Genomic DNA, 14,032 nt, shown 5'->3' with positions numbered 1-14,032 from the left:
TCATTTATCTGAATTTTAAGAAGGGAAGTGCTTCTATGCTCAGTACGGCTTGAGAAGGACTGATCTATGCCCTAACACATACAAAACGCTTTGTCAACTGTACTGTTCAATGTTTTAGGCTGCAAATCCTATTATGGGTACAGCTGGATTGATAATAAAACATCAAACTGTCTTAGCATGCATTTTCTCACAAATGCAGGGTCTCCAAACACTACTCTAAAATAAAAGTATGTTTTACTTGCTAATCCTAGGTGACAGACTAGATATTTTGAGATGGTATCAGAGTTGTAAGTAAAGTTATCTTTTCAAAAGACTCAAATCTGACATGTCAAAGATCTATTTATGCTGCTAACCAATCTCTCCCATAAAAATGTCCCTCCAAAAGAAAACAAGTAATAATTGCATCTCCTGGAAAAACAGTCATGGATTATTTCTGAAGTATAGAGTAAGAAAGGAAACAACTTCCCCTGGTTTAATCTGCACTGCCAAGCAGCTTCCTTGTCACACTGCCTGGGGGAAATTCTGTACACCCGGACTGACTACAGCAAAACCTGTGACGTTCATCTGAAGGACCTGATATGCTAATCATATGCCATCATATGAACAGAAGCATCTTCAGCCAGTCTAGGGATATAATTCTGCTCCAGAAGCACAGACCTTACATTGTGGGTGACATGAAATAAGTGTTATGTTTCCATACTGAAGATGAATGAAGTAGTCAAGAGTGAGAGCCACCGTGGTAGTGCTTCAGGAGGCAGCATCAGCCAGTCCCTGGCATGTAATGCTGGCTTTGGAGGGTTGCAGCAGGCAGTAAAGTCAGTCTTCACCTAATTCCCCATGTGTATTTAGAATAAGATTATGTTAGGTCTCAACTAGGCAAATGAAACCATCCAGCTTCAGATAAAGGTCTGAATATCTATCATTACATCTCCTGTTTAGGTACAGCCATCACACATATGTTTGGCCACCTTAGTGGAGGTGAGAAGCGGGAAAGCTGGATTCGCATTTCAAGCAAAACAAGTTAAAACCTAATTTTTTGTTGTGATTAAATAATTTTGTGAATTGAAAACATCTGCTTAAGAGCCCCACTGAGATAAAAAGAGGAGGGGGCCCTGCTCATTCCCTCCCTCCTCACAGATCTCTGGGGGCTGCCAGAGGCAGGGCTGAGGACCATTCTCCTCCTCCAGATGACCACACACACAGAGAGCATAAAAGATGAAAAATTCTGTATGAGACAGGTTTTCCCAGGGATCAGTGGCAACTACAGAAAAATGAATACTTCTCTAACTAAGGCTGTCCAGGGTTGGTTTACTAACAGTCATTTAATCTCTGTAAAATCTATGGGCTTAAGCAGAAACACCTAATCTCTAGAACAAATTCGTCTTTTCAGGCAAAGCATAGCTGATCCTTGAACAGTAAAAAGACAAGCTCACTGGGCTGTGTAAATGCAGCTGAACAATAAGCTGGCTAAAGGAGAGGTTTATCTCAAGGTATCACTTGTCAGGCTCACAGCTTTGAAGGAGGCTGCTTCGCATGAAATGCTGGAGGAACTGGGTGTGCAACTATAACCAGTTCTTAGCCCTAGGGTGCTTTTTACTCTCACCACAGTCATGAAGTCTTTGAGACACTAAGGAAACTGCCTTCAGTCCATGGAAAAATTACTAAAGTAGCAAGAGGGAGATAGACTGCCTTAATATGAGTATTAACTTTATTCTCTGCTGGTAGCAAAGGACAGAAGTTTTTGTAACAGAAAGAAATTCAAACAGAGGAAAAAAAATGAACAGCAAACAAAAGAATACTGGTCAGTTCATTTTGGCACACCTTACGCTGCAATTCTGCTGCCAATGTCAATGTATTACATGCTGTGTAGCTATAAATTTCAGTTATGTTTGAATAAACACCAGCATATAGAATCACTTTGGGTCTGCCTAATGCAGTCTGTCTGCAGGCAGGCCAGAATTGCTATGTTTCTTCATCTGAATCACCCCAAAATCAAAAGTTCAGTTGCTCTCAAAGTGCACGTACCTGCAATCCCTTGTAGCAGCCCACAGACATTAAAAATGCTTTTCTTCATAATACTCTGCACACACATAGTAAAGACAGACACAAATGCCACGGTGCAGAGAATCATGATTCCCATGGCTAGGAAAATAGCGGTTGCCTGCCAGAACCCACTGGCAATCTCACTGAAGTTTTCAGCGTAAGGACCACAAAGCGTGTCTCGTCTGGAGAACTGCATGTGGGAAATCCTGGTGCAGCGCCCATAGATGCCCAGTGTTGGACGGTAGGGCTCCTGCTGTCCTCCCATTCTGTTGTCCACCTCCTCGGAGCTGGAAGGCTTTGCTTTGCCAATCAGCCAGTCTGCACTCATGAAGGCAATGAGCTCTGCAAAAGCCACCACAATACTCAGGAGAGTCCATAGCATCGACCGACATGTTACAATGACATGACACATATTGATGTCCAGTGCTTGTGATCAGTGCAGCACACGTAAAATCCAGACACAAGGGAGAAAAAATTAAATTAAAAAAGGAAAAGGACTTTAAGAATATCACTGTGGCTGCTCTGACTACTTTCTCAACTCTCTCACAAAGATGAAGCTTCTCAGGAGAAGAAGTGAGCAGCCTCAAGTCTTGCAAGCAGTGCAATCATTTGCTCTCTCTGTTTAGTTCCTCCTTTTTTCTTTCTGGGATGCTGAGCTCTGAAGTATGCGTTTCTTTCTTAACATTCATACTGGCACATGACACTGCAGGCTGGTGGGGGAGGCTACAAGGACTGCCCACTGTTTGACATCACACACCTACAAGAAAAGAGAAAACACATCATCAGTGAGAAATAAGTCATTTCCACCCCCACAACAAACCAAGATCTGGCACAGATTCACATCGATATACAAAGCTCTAACAAGGGCTAGTCCAACAGAGCCTGCTGGAAACCTCCCTGATTTGTTGCAGGGGAGTAATTAATCTCCCTCCCACTGCTGCCAATACTTAGAGAATCTGCTGTGCCCTATCCCATGGTGGGTGTTTGTCAAACACTGCAAGCAAAGGTCTCAGCAACACCCAGTGGTACCACCCACTCCTACCTCCACACCCCCATCATCCTCTTCTGGCCCAAATTACCAAGGGTGCTGGCGGTCACCCAGCAAAATGTTTGGACATGTTTAAGCAGTTTCACAGATGTGCAGCTCCTGCCTTCACTTTGGGGAGGCATCACAGCCCGACTCTAGGACAGAGGCTGAGCACAGCTCTACATACCATGGGCACCTAGGTGCAAGGGGCAATGAAGGAACCTTGTTCCAACCTTCCGGGTTTCTGCTGACTGCAGCTGAGCCAGCCCCGCCTCAAGAGGAGGTGAACAAGATTACAGTTGCAGACAGCTCACCCTGTGATGTGGTGGTGACCCTTTTGAAGCCTGGATTTTACAAGGAGTGGTGCCTCCCTGGGTCTGGGATCAAGGTTTGCACCAGTGTTTCAGGAAAACAATCTGCCTGCAGGGAAGTCACACACCTCATCTTGAACTGCTGCCACCACTGGCAGCCTCTGGTGACTCACACCATTGTGAACAGGAATCTATGGAAAAGCAGCCCAGTCACTGCCAAGGGGCCAAAAGCCCCAGTCAGAGGGGTTGCCAGCCAGCCGTGAGCTTCCCAACTCCCCTCAATTCCCCTCCTCCACAGCCCTTTGTAGGCTGCAACTGCAGCAAAATGTTCCCCAGGGCTTTCCCCAAGCCATTACACTGCCTTTCAACAGTGGCTGATGACATTCCCAGAGTTACACTTATCTTAGTACAAGAGGCAGAGATCACTATACTTCCAAGTCCTATCCAAATATCAGCCTCAAAATAACAAACAGGTCATCCTACACGCCTCTGCTCTTGAACTGAAACAGTGTTGCCTGAAAGCAAGGGTGGGAGCAGGAAATGCCCTCATGTTACCCCCTCCAGGATGAGAATGTAGCACTTTGAAGTTTTCTTCACCAAACCCCAAATACTGACATTGAACCAGAGGCAAGAGTAAAAAACCAGATCTGGACCTCACTGCTGTGCTGTTTCAGTAACCAGATGCCAGAAAAACAGGCATCCTCAATATTTTTTTTTACGTTTGTCATGGGGTTGGTATTTAATTTCTTAGTAGTTCTGAGTTGGGTGGTTGAATATTAGTCCCACTGAATGCAAAAGGAAGCATACACATGCAGCTTCACACATTCAGAATTTCATCCAGAAATTTCTACTCCCTCCTATATTAGACATAATGAATCATCTGCAAGATTTCATCCAGAAATTTCTACTCCGCTCATACTAGTTGTACTGAATTGTCTAATTTGCAGATTCCTTTGGTAAAAGAGGCTTAAAGCTGATGTGCCAACAACAGAATTTGTCTCCTGTAGTTCAGTGTTATGGCACTGCCTTAAAAAAGGGCTTTTAGACATAGTGAGCATTTCCGCTAATTTTCCATTTTGGTGGGGGGGAGAGCATTAAATTTTCAAGCAATCTGACATGCTAATGACTTGAATACACCCTTTGTAATAACAGAGAGCTGAAGTGTCAGCCTGCCAAAGAAAGTTAATTTGCTCAGTATTTCCACTTAAAATAATGATTGGAATGTAGAAAATGTCCTACAAACCGATATTCTTCTGATGTCATCTGCACAATTAAAGAGAATTTAATTGAGAATCCTTTTATTTTTTAAAAATATGCTCCAGAAAGCTCTAAAATCTGTATTTCTCTGCAAGAACTACACCCATATGAACCCATCATCTTTGTAATTCCCAGATTTTCAGTGAGGTGGAAGGGGCGTCAGAGCTGAACACCCATAATGGCTGTTACTGTTGACTCTGTACTGCTAGCTATAAAACACCCTTTACTGAACACAGATGAAAACAAAGTTCATATTTACTTAGGTAGGTGGATATTCTAGATGAATACTGCAGCCATAAAAAAATATCACTGATAACAAACATGGAATGCTATACTAGAAGAAAAGACCAAATCATGGGATTCTTTCCCAACTGAAATGTAAGCGCAATAAATTGCAGCAAAATTTTATGACAGTATCTCCAGAAAAGTCACTGCATGAACAAAACAGTCTGTCTAAAGCTGACATGGAGGTCATGCCAAATCTCAGGAGTTCACTTCGCTGTTGTGCAACTAAAGGACACTTTACAGCATATAAAAGTGAGGTAGTAGATATCATTGAGAACTACAATTCAATTGAAAATACTTTGGTTTGGATTTTCCTAGGCAATGAGTACTTTATTCTGGTGCGAAACACCAAGAGTCAAGACACATACCAATGTATCCTCATCCTCAGGAGAACTTCTGCATAAGTTTTTCTGTGCACTAGTGACGTGCTCAAAGAAGAGCGCCACTCACCTGCAAGTTCTTTTTTGTCAGACAGACAAAAATATTTAAAGTAGGATGGCGAGCTCAGAGGAGCAACAGAGGCATTTCTTTCTGAGACGTAGTAAGGAAAGATTGCAGATGAAGCACTGAAGACAAGTTCTAGCTCAGTCATGATTAGATAATTAACCTTTTCCTCCCAACAACCTCTTCCCCCTTTTCCTCTCAACAACCTCCTCCCTGCTATGGCTTTCCCAATGAAACTAACCATCTCTCATGTGGCTCCAACAATATGTTTGTGCTATACATGGAAGCCTTTCCAGCTACAGGCTGTGCTAAATAACTGTGCTTCATAAATCTTCACTCTGCTCACCCCCTGCTTTTTTTTTCTCCATTTTTGCTCAGCAGAAACTCAAACCAGGCCCTTGCAAAGTTGAAAACTAGTTGTTTATTCTTCCTCTCAGTTTCCCATCCCTCAACAAGTTTTTTCCATGACAGAGCCGTATGTTCTTCACAGCATGCCACTCAGCATCCACTTCTGACCGACTGTCAAAATATTTGGTTTGACAACCCAAATTCAAAATACACAATGGCTCTTTAACCCTTTTGGTATTAACTCATTCAAAGTCATTCCTGCTGAAGAAGCAGATTACAAGAAGTAGCCTCACCTCATAGTCATTTGGGACTCTCCCTATTTTTACTACTGCATTCAATCACACTGGTGTGGAAGGAGGCCATTCATGCTGGGAAAGAGCCCTACACAGCAAGTGCCCACATGAGCCACACACCACAGCAGCATGAGGGTCTTGGAAGTGCCATTCTGGCCCACCACATAACCCACATTCCTTGTCGGGAGAGCAGAGCTCTTGGATGGCTCAAACTAAACCTTCAGCCTCATTTACCTTGGCTACCAGAACCATGCTCATAGTCATGCTCGGCATTAAGTGAAGTCTAACACAGTGAAAAGATGTCAACAAGAACATCAGCTGCTCAAAGTATCCAAAGAGAATAAGAGTTCTCAAATGCAAAATTCTTTTGGTTATTTTAATCTAACAAATCAAGCCAATTTAAAATATTGCTAAAACTTTCTTTCTCTTCAGATTCAATTTTGACAACCAGATACACTGCCTCCAGTCATACTTTCACATCTCTAGCTAGGACTTTTCAACTGTTGCCTTTTACTATACAATATATCTATGTTGAAAGTATATAAACAACACATATTTTTCTGAATGAGATAAAGAAACAAAATTGCCTCCATTTTACTTAAACTGCCAAAACCAGAAAGTGAGAATCCTATCCAAATTATAATGTTTGAATTAAGGTTTTGATTTTGAAGATGTCAGGCAGATAGAAAGGAACAGCTGCAAAGTACAAATCTGAGGCTGTTTATTTTAAAAAGGTGTCAGACAAGTAGTGTACAAGAGAACCACAAGTACCTTGCAGAACAATGTTGTGGCTAGTCCTTCATGCTCCCCTTATGATTTAACTGAAGTCCGAGGCTTGGACTACTACTCAGCTTTTGCCCTTTCCAGTCTGGTTCTGTCAGCTCAAGAGTCAGAATAAATAATTTTTAGATAAGTGGCTTTTGGCTTGGCTTAAGCAAACAGCTGAATGGAAGGCCACACAGACTGCTGAAGCCATCCCAGTTTATAAAATAAATCCAAGCACAGTTAGACATTTTCTGCTAAAGTTTGTTGGGGTCCAGACTACAACCACATAGAGGAATTTCTAAATCTTGTTTACCATACACAAGCTTGAGCATCTCATAATGCAAAATGTGCAAATCTTGGAAGCCTGGGTTCTGCTTTCCCTGAAATGTTTTTCATTAGCAGTAATAAACTCTCTGAATATGCTTTGAACTACGAGAGTGGAAGTGGCTCCTATTTGTGTTGATGTTTACTCACTATTTAAAACAAACAGAAAGAGGCTTACACATTAAGACTCAATTACCTTAAGCTGACCCCCACCCAGGTTGATATGAGCTCCCCCTTTAAAAAGCTTCCATCCTTAGGTTTACTGGACAAGCAAACTGTTCAGCTGTGAGCTCACCCAGCCTGGTGGAGTGAGGCAGCCATCAAACTATTGAGGTAAGAGGGACTGCACTTAAGACAATGTGGTATGACCACTAGAAATTGTTCATTTTCTGGGTAAGGGATAAATGTTGGCCAATAAACTTCTCCTCCCACTCAGTCCTCTCAGCATTCTTACAAGAACTGATGTTCAGAAGGAGATGGTAGGCTTCTGCCAACTTCCCTGCAGTCTTCAAAGGAGGGGACAGAAAGGTGCACCTCTGCATTTCTACCCCACAGACTTAGAGGTGACTTGCAAATGTAAAAAGAAAGTACATTAATCATACTCCCCTGTCACAAGAGAACAGCGACAAGGATTAGTACTTTGGGAAGGACCAGTTGTCCCAAATGGCTTAGTGTGGGCTCTCTTTGGAGACCAAAAGGAGCTCTGGTGGCACTGGTTTCCGATAAGCACTGCATACTTGCCACAGGAAGCACCTGGACCAAGAAGAGGGAAGGACACTTCATTGTGCCTTTGTTTCATTTTCTAAATGTAACACATTTCAAAGTGATCAAAAAGATTCAGTGTCAGATAACAAAATGGAGAAGGAGCTTTAAAGCTGAAGTGGTTGCACAGCTTCAGACAAATAGCTGAGAATAAACAAAGGATTCTCCATTCACCTACGAATTCTCATCAAATTATTGCCAACCTAAACAACATTCCAGAACAGAGCTTTTTACTTGAAGAACAAAGAGCAAAGTTTTGATTAGTCTTCACGTGTGAATTAAAGAGAGTGACTATTTACATATCTAATGAATATTTAACCACTATAAACCTGCACAGGCACAAACAATGAGTGCATGATTGTGACAGGTGGTTGAAAACACATCAGACTAAACAGATGAATTTTGCTGGTAATGGAAAGAATGTAGACTTATGATGCAGCATGTCTTATTCCTGCTGGCACAAGATATTAAATGGAAAATGAAAATATTTTTCAAAATAGTCAAAACTCACTGAAGTATCTTAATCAAAATACTATTTCTTTGTCTTTCATTTAAATTATCTCCCTACCAAAGGAATGTAGATGTAGATGTAAATTTTAATTAAACTATCCCTCATGTGCCCAAATATTATATACATCAAGTGAAAAAGAAATGTGAAAAAAATAAACAAAAGAAAATAATTCTGACAGTGACTGTTGGTCTCCTGAAGCTGGACATGATGTTTATTCCATTTTATCTTGCAAATGCTATGGAATATGACATCTAATTACAGGTGGATTTGTTTCTAGAATACCTCACTGTAAAAGAAACAAATATAAAACTTCTTTCCAACTTAAAAAAAAAAAAAGCAGCTGAAATGTACTATTCTTTTTCTGACCTCATAAAAAGCCATGGCAAAACTCCCACTGACTTTAATGGGGCCAATACACCACTGAAAAATCACTACAAGAATGAAAGTTTCCAAATTTTCAGACCAACTGCAGGGGAGGTTTAAGCATAGAATTCATTTCCCTCTTCCAGACAAAACTTTGCTTATTGCCCCCCCACTAAGAGGATATCAAGCTAACTCAGATTTCCAGCATTGCCTCTGAAGCACAAATTCTCAAGCTGGAGATTTGTTCCAGTGCTCTGCATTTATTGACTTACAAAATTCCTTAAATCTGCAGCCATTACGTTGTGTTTTGAAAATTTACTTGGGATCTTTTGTAATTCCAAAATTTATTAAAGCCTACAATGTTAAGAAAAGCTAATGTGTGTTATTTCTATTGTTGCTTCTCAGGAGAAAATTACACATCACATCAAAAATCATCACTAAGGGAGCAATCTTGGCTACAATTAGTGATAGTCTAACTGCTCAGGAATTTACCAACTGGGAGCAGAATCATGACTTTTCTGCCCTAGTTTGATTCCTCAGTAGCTCACTGAAGTCTCAATCTTCAGAAATTTCATCTGAAGCCCCCTTTCTTGGTTAGCTACATTATCATATATGCAAGGAGACTCAAATATTCATTGTGTTGTGATTACTTCATAAAACTCGTAACTAGAGCTCCTAAAGGAGTCTGATCAGAAAAAAAGGAAGGTTAGGAGAAAAATCGTAAGTCAGAAGGAAGGAACTACTAATATTTATAATATTTATACTAATGTATATAACAAATCCTTGCTATTTTTATACTAAGGATTTTTACTTTAAAAGGAACCCAGACTATGGCTATTTAAATAGTTAATGGTGTGTGTATAAACTAGAGCATCAGACCAAAACCACATGTAATCTGTGCTTATTGTAAAAAACAGTTCACCCTCATGACTTCATTATGACAGATTTGGAACTATTCTTAATAATTTATTAATATTGTACTCAGATATTTATTATACTAATACATTGGTTATTGTTTAAAATGAGACTAGTGAGAAAAACAGGCAGGAAAGGAAAGGAAAGGATGACTCAGTTGTGACACTTCTCAGCAAACTCTAGGGAATTGCTTACTAAAAAGACAAAACTAGCTCAGGAAAAGCCTCACAAACACAGCAGATCAAAGACACGATGATTGTTTAGGAAGGAACAGTCTTTCAAACTGGAGGGAAGAGAAGCTGTTTTAGACAAACAAGCTTAAGAGAAAAGCACCTATGGGATTGTGCCTATTGAAGTTAGGCCAAAATGGAATACCATACTGGGCTCCTCATTTGCCCTTAGACAAAGCAGACAGCCTGCAAACAGCCTTGGTTCCTTGCATGAAGGAAACACCACTTCAGTTAATTCCCGAAAGGAAACCCCTGCAGTATATCTCCTTTCGCTTCTGCGGCTCTGTTAGCAGAGCAACCACAAAGGTTACGGCTCTCCAGCCTGTCTGAACAGCCAGGGGTGGGTCATTCTTCTGCTGAGACGAGACCTAAGGCTGTAGACCCAAGAACTGACCTTTCCCAGCAGGAAGGACCCAGAGTTGTTTGCACTGTTACTCACTGCAAACAATCAACTACATCAGTCCTTCCAGACTGCTGCCAGCTAGAAAGACACCTGGCAGGTATCGACTGCTCCCCAGATTCATGACGTGTAACACTCTCTCAGTAAGGAAAGGACACACTTTTGGCACAACAGGATCCTTGCACTTTGGATCCAAGACACACAGCTCAAGCAAACTACCTGCTATGACAGCAGTGACTGATGAGATGGAGAATCTATCTTGTCACAAAACGTATGTAATCATTCTTGTTCCTCTTAATTCAAACTGAAAGTGAAGCATCATTCAAAAACAATCAATACAGACAAGCCCCTCAGCACAGTAATGCATAAAATGTGTGTACATTACAGGAACACTTTGACTTTTCATTGTACTTGACCTGAGGAGAATCAGCAGTGTCTCAGGTAAGTGAAAAGGACTGTGATGGATCAGAGCTGCCAGAGCGGCTGATCAGAGCTGCTGTTTCTGTACTGGCAAGGATGTCTGAAGTATCTGGGCACCACATTTAACAGTAAACTTTAAAAGAGTGCATGAAACACCTTTTATCCAAGAAAAGGCAAAGTACTCAGACACTGGCATATCTCTGTGCACATCAACTAAATGTATAGAGCTATAGATATTTTTAATGGTTAACCTCTTGACTGTGGCCAAAGAGAAGAACTGAAATGACGTATTTTCAATACTGCATATTTCATTCATCAGTAATTACAGGAATGCAGTATTTAGTTGGGATCTCTGAAATGGAAGCTCACTGCAAAGAGCCTAGAAACATCTAGACCAATAGCTGAAATTCTGGAAACCCCATTTTAGAGCAAGAAGCAAAAATAAACAGATTATTTATTTTAGCAACTGGATTTAATTTTAAAGCCAAGATTGAAGATAATTCTAGAAGTTGAGCCATGTGCAAAGTTCTGTATGCAGTTTGACTTGCTAGACTAGATAATGCCACAGTCCTTTTCTGTCCTTAAAATGTATACAATTAATAACTAATGCATGTTTGTAGAAACTGAAAAGGGCTTTCTCAGCTACACTTTCTCCTAAAATGCTGTCATGCCTCTGTTTCTGATGTCATGTGGCTTGCGTCACAGAAACACTTAATGTGCAAACTAAAACTGGACCTGTGTGGGGATATGCATATAGGTCTGGTGATGATTCACCTTACTGCCATATAAATACATAGGCAAAAGAAGGGAAGAAAGCATAAATAACCATCCCAGATGAGACGTTCCCTCACTCAGGTAATGAAATCTATAGCAATACTGCGAACTGAACCTCAGTGCTACCACTAGAAACCCTAGAACTCTTGACATTTAATATATTCTGCAGTGTCTTGCACTGTGCCAAACACTTTTCTTGTCATCCTTCTAACACAAACTTCAGCTATTGTTGTGTCACTGAATCTCTAGCCCTGACACACCACATGCACATGTACTTTTCCTTCTCCACAAAGGAGGACTGTGGACATGGTCACATCTCCAACTGTGACTTTGATTTTCTGCTCACTGAGAAATGGTTTAGGTATTAAACTGCAAGGATTTTTTCCTACAGAAACCACTGCTGAATTAGGCAATTACCACAGCAACATGTCAAAACAGCTTCAAACAAATTCACCTGTAAAGAAACAAACTTAGTTCTATGACTAGCTCTCTCCACTTGCACTTCAGAGAGGAAGATAAACTTACTCCTAATATCTGTAGCAGACAATTTCCCAAACATGTACCTCATTGAAGAGGATGAAGCTACAGATACTCACGGGTCCCACTAGATTGTAGGGAGTGGACTTACTTCATGACAGACCTTCTTTTTATGTACTGGGTTGGTTAGTTTCTTTCAGTTCTCAGTGACATTAATCCTTTTGAAAGCAAATGCAGTCTACAGAATGGTGGAAGGGTAACATCTGATTGTACTGTTGCCAAAAGGTAGAAAGTTCTTGATTATGTCTTTCCCATTGGAAATGCAAATGAATCAAAATGCATATCTGAAGATCTCCCAAGGAACAGGCAGATAATTATTACTAAGAAAAAGGTCCCTGCATAAGTTTTTTAAAGCTTCCATAAGCTTTATGGAAATCTGTCTGCTCTGTGAGTTTAAAACATTTAACTGAATTCTGAAAATTATCTTTAAATGTAAGATTATCTATTAGATCTCCTTACTGCATTTCAAGTTTTTCATGGCAAAATTAGAAGTACAGTACAAGAAACAGTTTCATTAACTGTCCATCATGGAAGTTGCTGTTTAAAACCAATTCTAAACAGTGCACTCATTGCATTCTGTAGGTTAATACTGATTATTACTAGCATTAATTGGTTCTTTAAAATACATGGTTGCAAATTATAAATTTTATCTTCTTTTCTCTAATAAATGCTTTCCTAAAAACCAACTAATTTCATCAGAGGCAAAATTAATTAGATTTGAATAAATCATTAATATAATGTATAAAGCTAGGAAATAATATGGTCATTCAGACTCTACATGAATTTAAATTTATCCGAATTTTACTCAGAATTTTGTACCATGACTCCGTGGTCTGGGACAAATGTCCCAGTTTATGTTGAATATTTACCTTTATCTCAGGCAAATAGGACATGCTCTTTTGCCAGTCTTTTTCTCTTTTGTTATGCTCAGATTGCAGAATTAAAAATTCTGATAATGCAATCAAATAAGCAAAACCATTTCAGCCTAAACCAGAACATACTGAAAAAACCCATATTTTCTCTGATTTTTGGTTTGTTTGTTTTTTAAAAAGATGCTTCGTCCAATGTTCTCTCACTTTTGAGCAATAGAGTTATGAGATGTCCAAAGCATCAAGGGAGAGAAAATAATGAAAGTAAATCAAAATGGACTACTTAAATATGGAGAGGAAAAAAACATGCAAGTAGAAAGACCAACATTATAATCTATAAAACAGGCTTGGGGATGGGGCGATTGAGGTTTTTTCCTAGTGAAGCACTGCCTAATGTACTGAAATGTTTTCCTATAACTGCTACCCATTACTAAGCTCCAGATCTCTGACAATGTGTAAAATCTTGCTATCTGACACAGCTGAAATTTTGTCTTGTGTATATATACATATATATACACACGTATATATATATATAAACACACACACATTACAAAAAGCTTGGAAACATTCTACCCTTACAAAATAACTTTACAGTCCTCCTGAATAAAAGTTGAATCAGGAGATTTATCTATTTCGACAGATATAAGATTAAGGACACCAAAATTCCTACTTTATTTAACCAGCATAAATATTTCTATAAAAGTTAAATTTCAAAAGTTATAATCTCAAGGCTTTAAGAAAAAACATAAAGTGTAACAAATTCCACAAACCACTGAATAAATCAAACAGGAAGCAAAACACCTTCAATGCACACCCAGTACCCTGACAGTCTCCCAGCACTATTGGATGAACAGTGTCTACAACACTTGCAGGTCATCAATTTGGCATCTCTTGTGCCAAAGATGCACAACGGGCTCCCCTTTTTATCTTTATGTCAGAGAATACAATTCTACAGATAACTGGAAATAAAACTCATTAATCTGTGTTCAGTGAATACCACCTTTAGAAAAAGTAAGAGATTGTTTCTCTTGAATATTGCTTATCTTTTACAATTTAATTCATTGTGTAGAGTAAGACCTGACAGATCCATCTGGTGCTCTGCACAGGATAAATTCCAAGAACACACTGGTTGGTGTACACTGCATTTTCTTCTT

General features: G+C 39.8%; 1 protein-coding gene across 2 annotated transcripts in view; it reads right to left on the bottom strand.

The window, feature by feature from the left end:
- The window catches only part of LHFPL2 (LHFPL tetraspan subfamily member 2), a 115,220-nt gene that overhangs the window by 11,817 nt on the left and 89,371 nt on the right, over positions 1-14,032 (bottom strand). For both annotated transcript variants that reach the window (XM_036402761.2, XM_036402762.2), the window contains one exon: positions 2,026-2,800. In XM_036402761.2, the coding sequence (XP_036258654.1) occupies positions 2,026-2,455 (430 nt within the window). In that variant the 5' untranslated portion in view covers positions 2,456-2,800. The remainder of the gene's footprint in view (positions 1-2,025; positions 2,801-14,032) is intronic.

The sequence above is a fragment of the Molothrus ater genome, chromosome Z (assembly GCF_012460135.2).
Source record: "Molothrus ater isolate BHLD 08-10-18 breed brown headed cowbird chromosome Z, BPBGC_Mater_1.1, whole genome shotgun sequence".
NCBI lineage: Eukaryota > Metazoa > Chordata > Aves > Passeriformes > Icteridae > Molothrus > Molothrus ater.
This window is presented reverse-complemented; position numbering and strand designations above follow the sequence as displayed.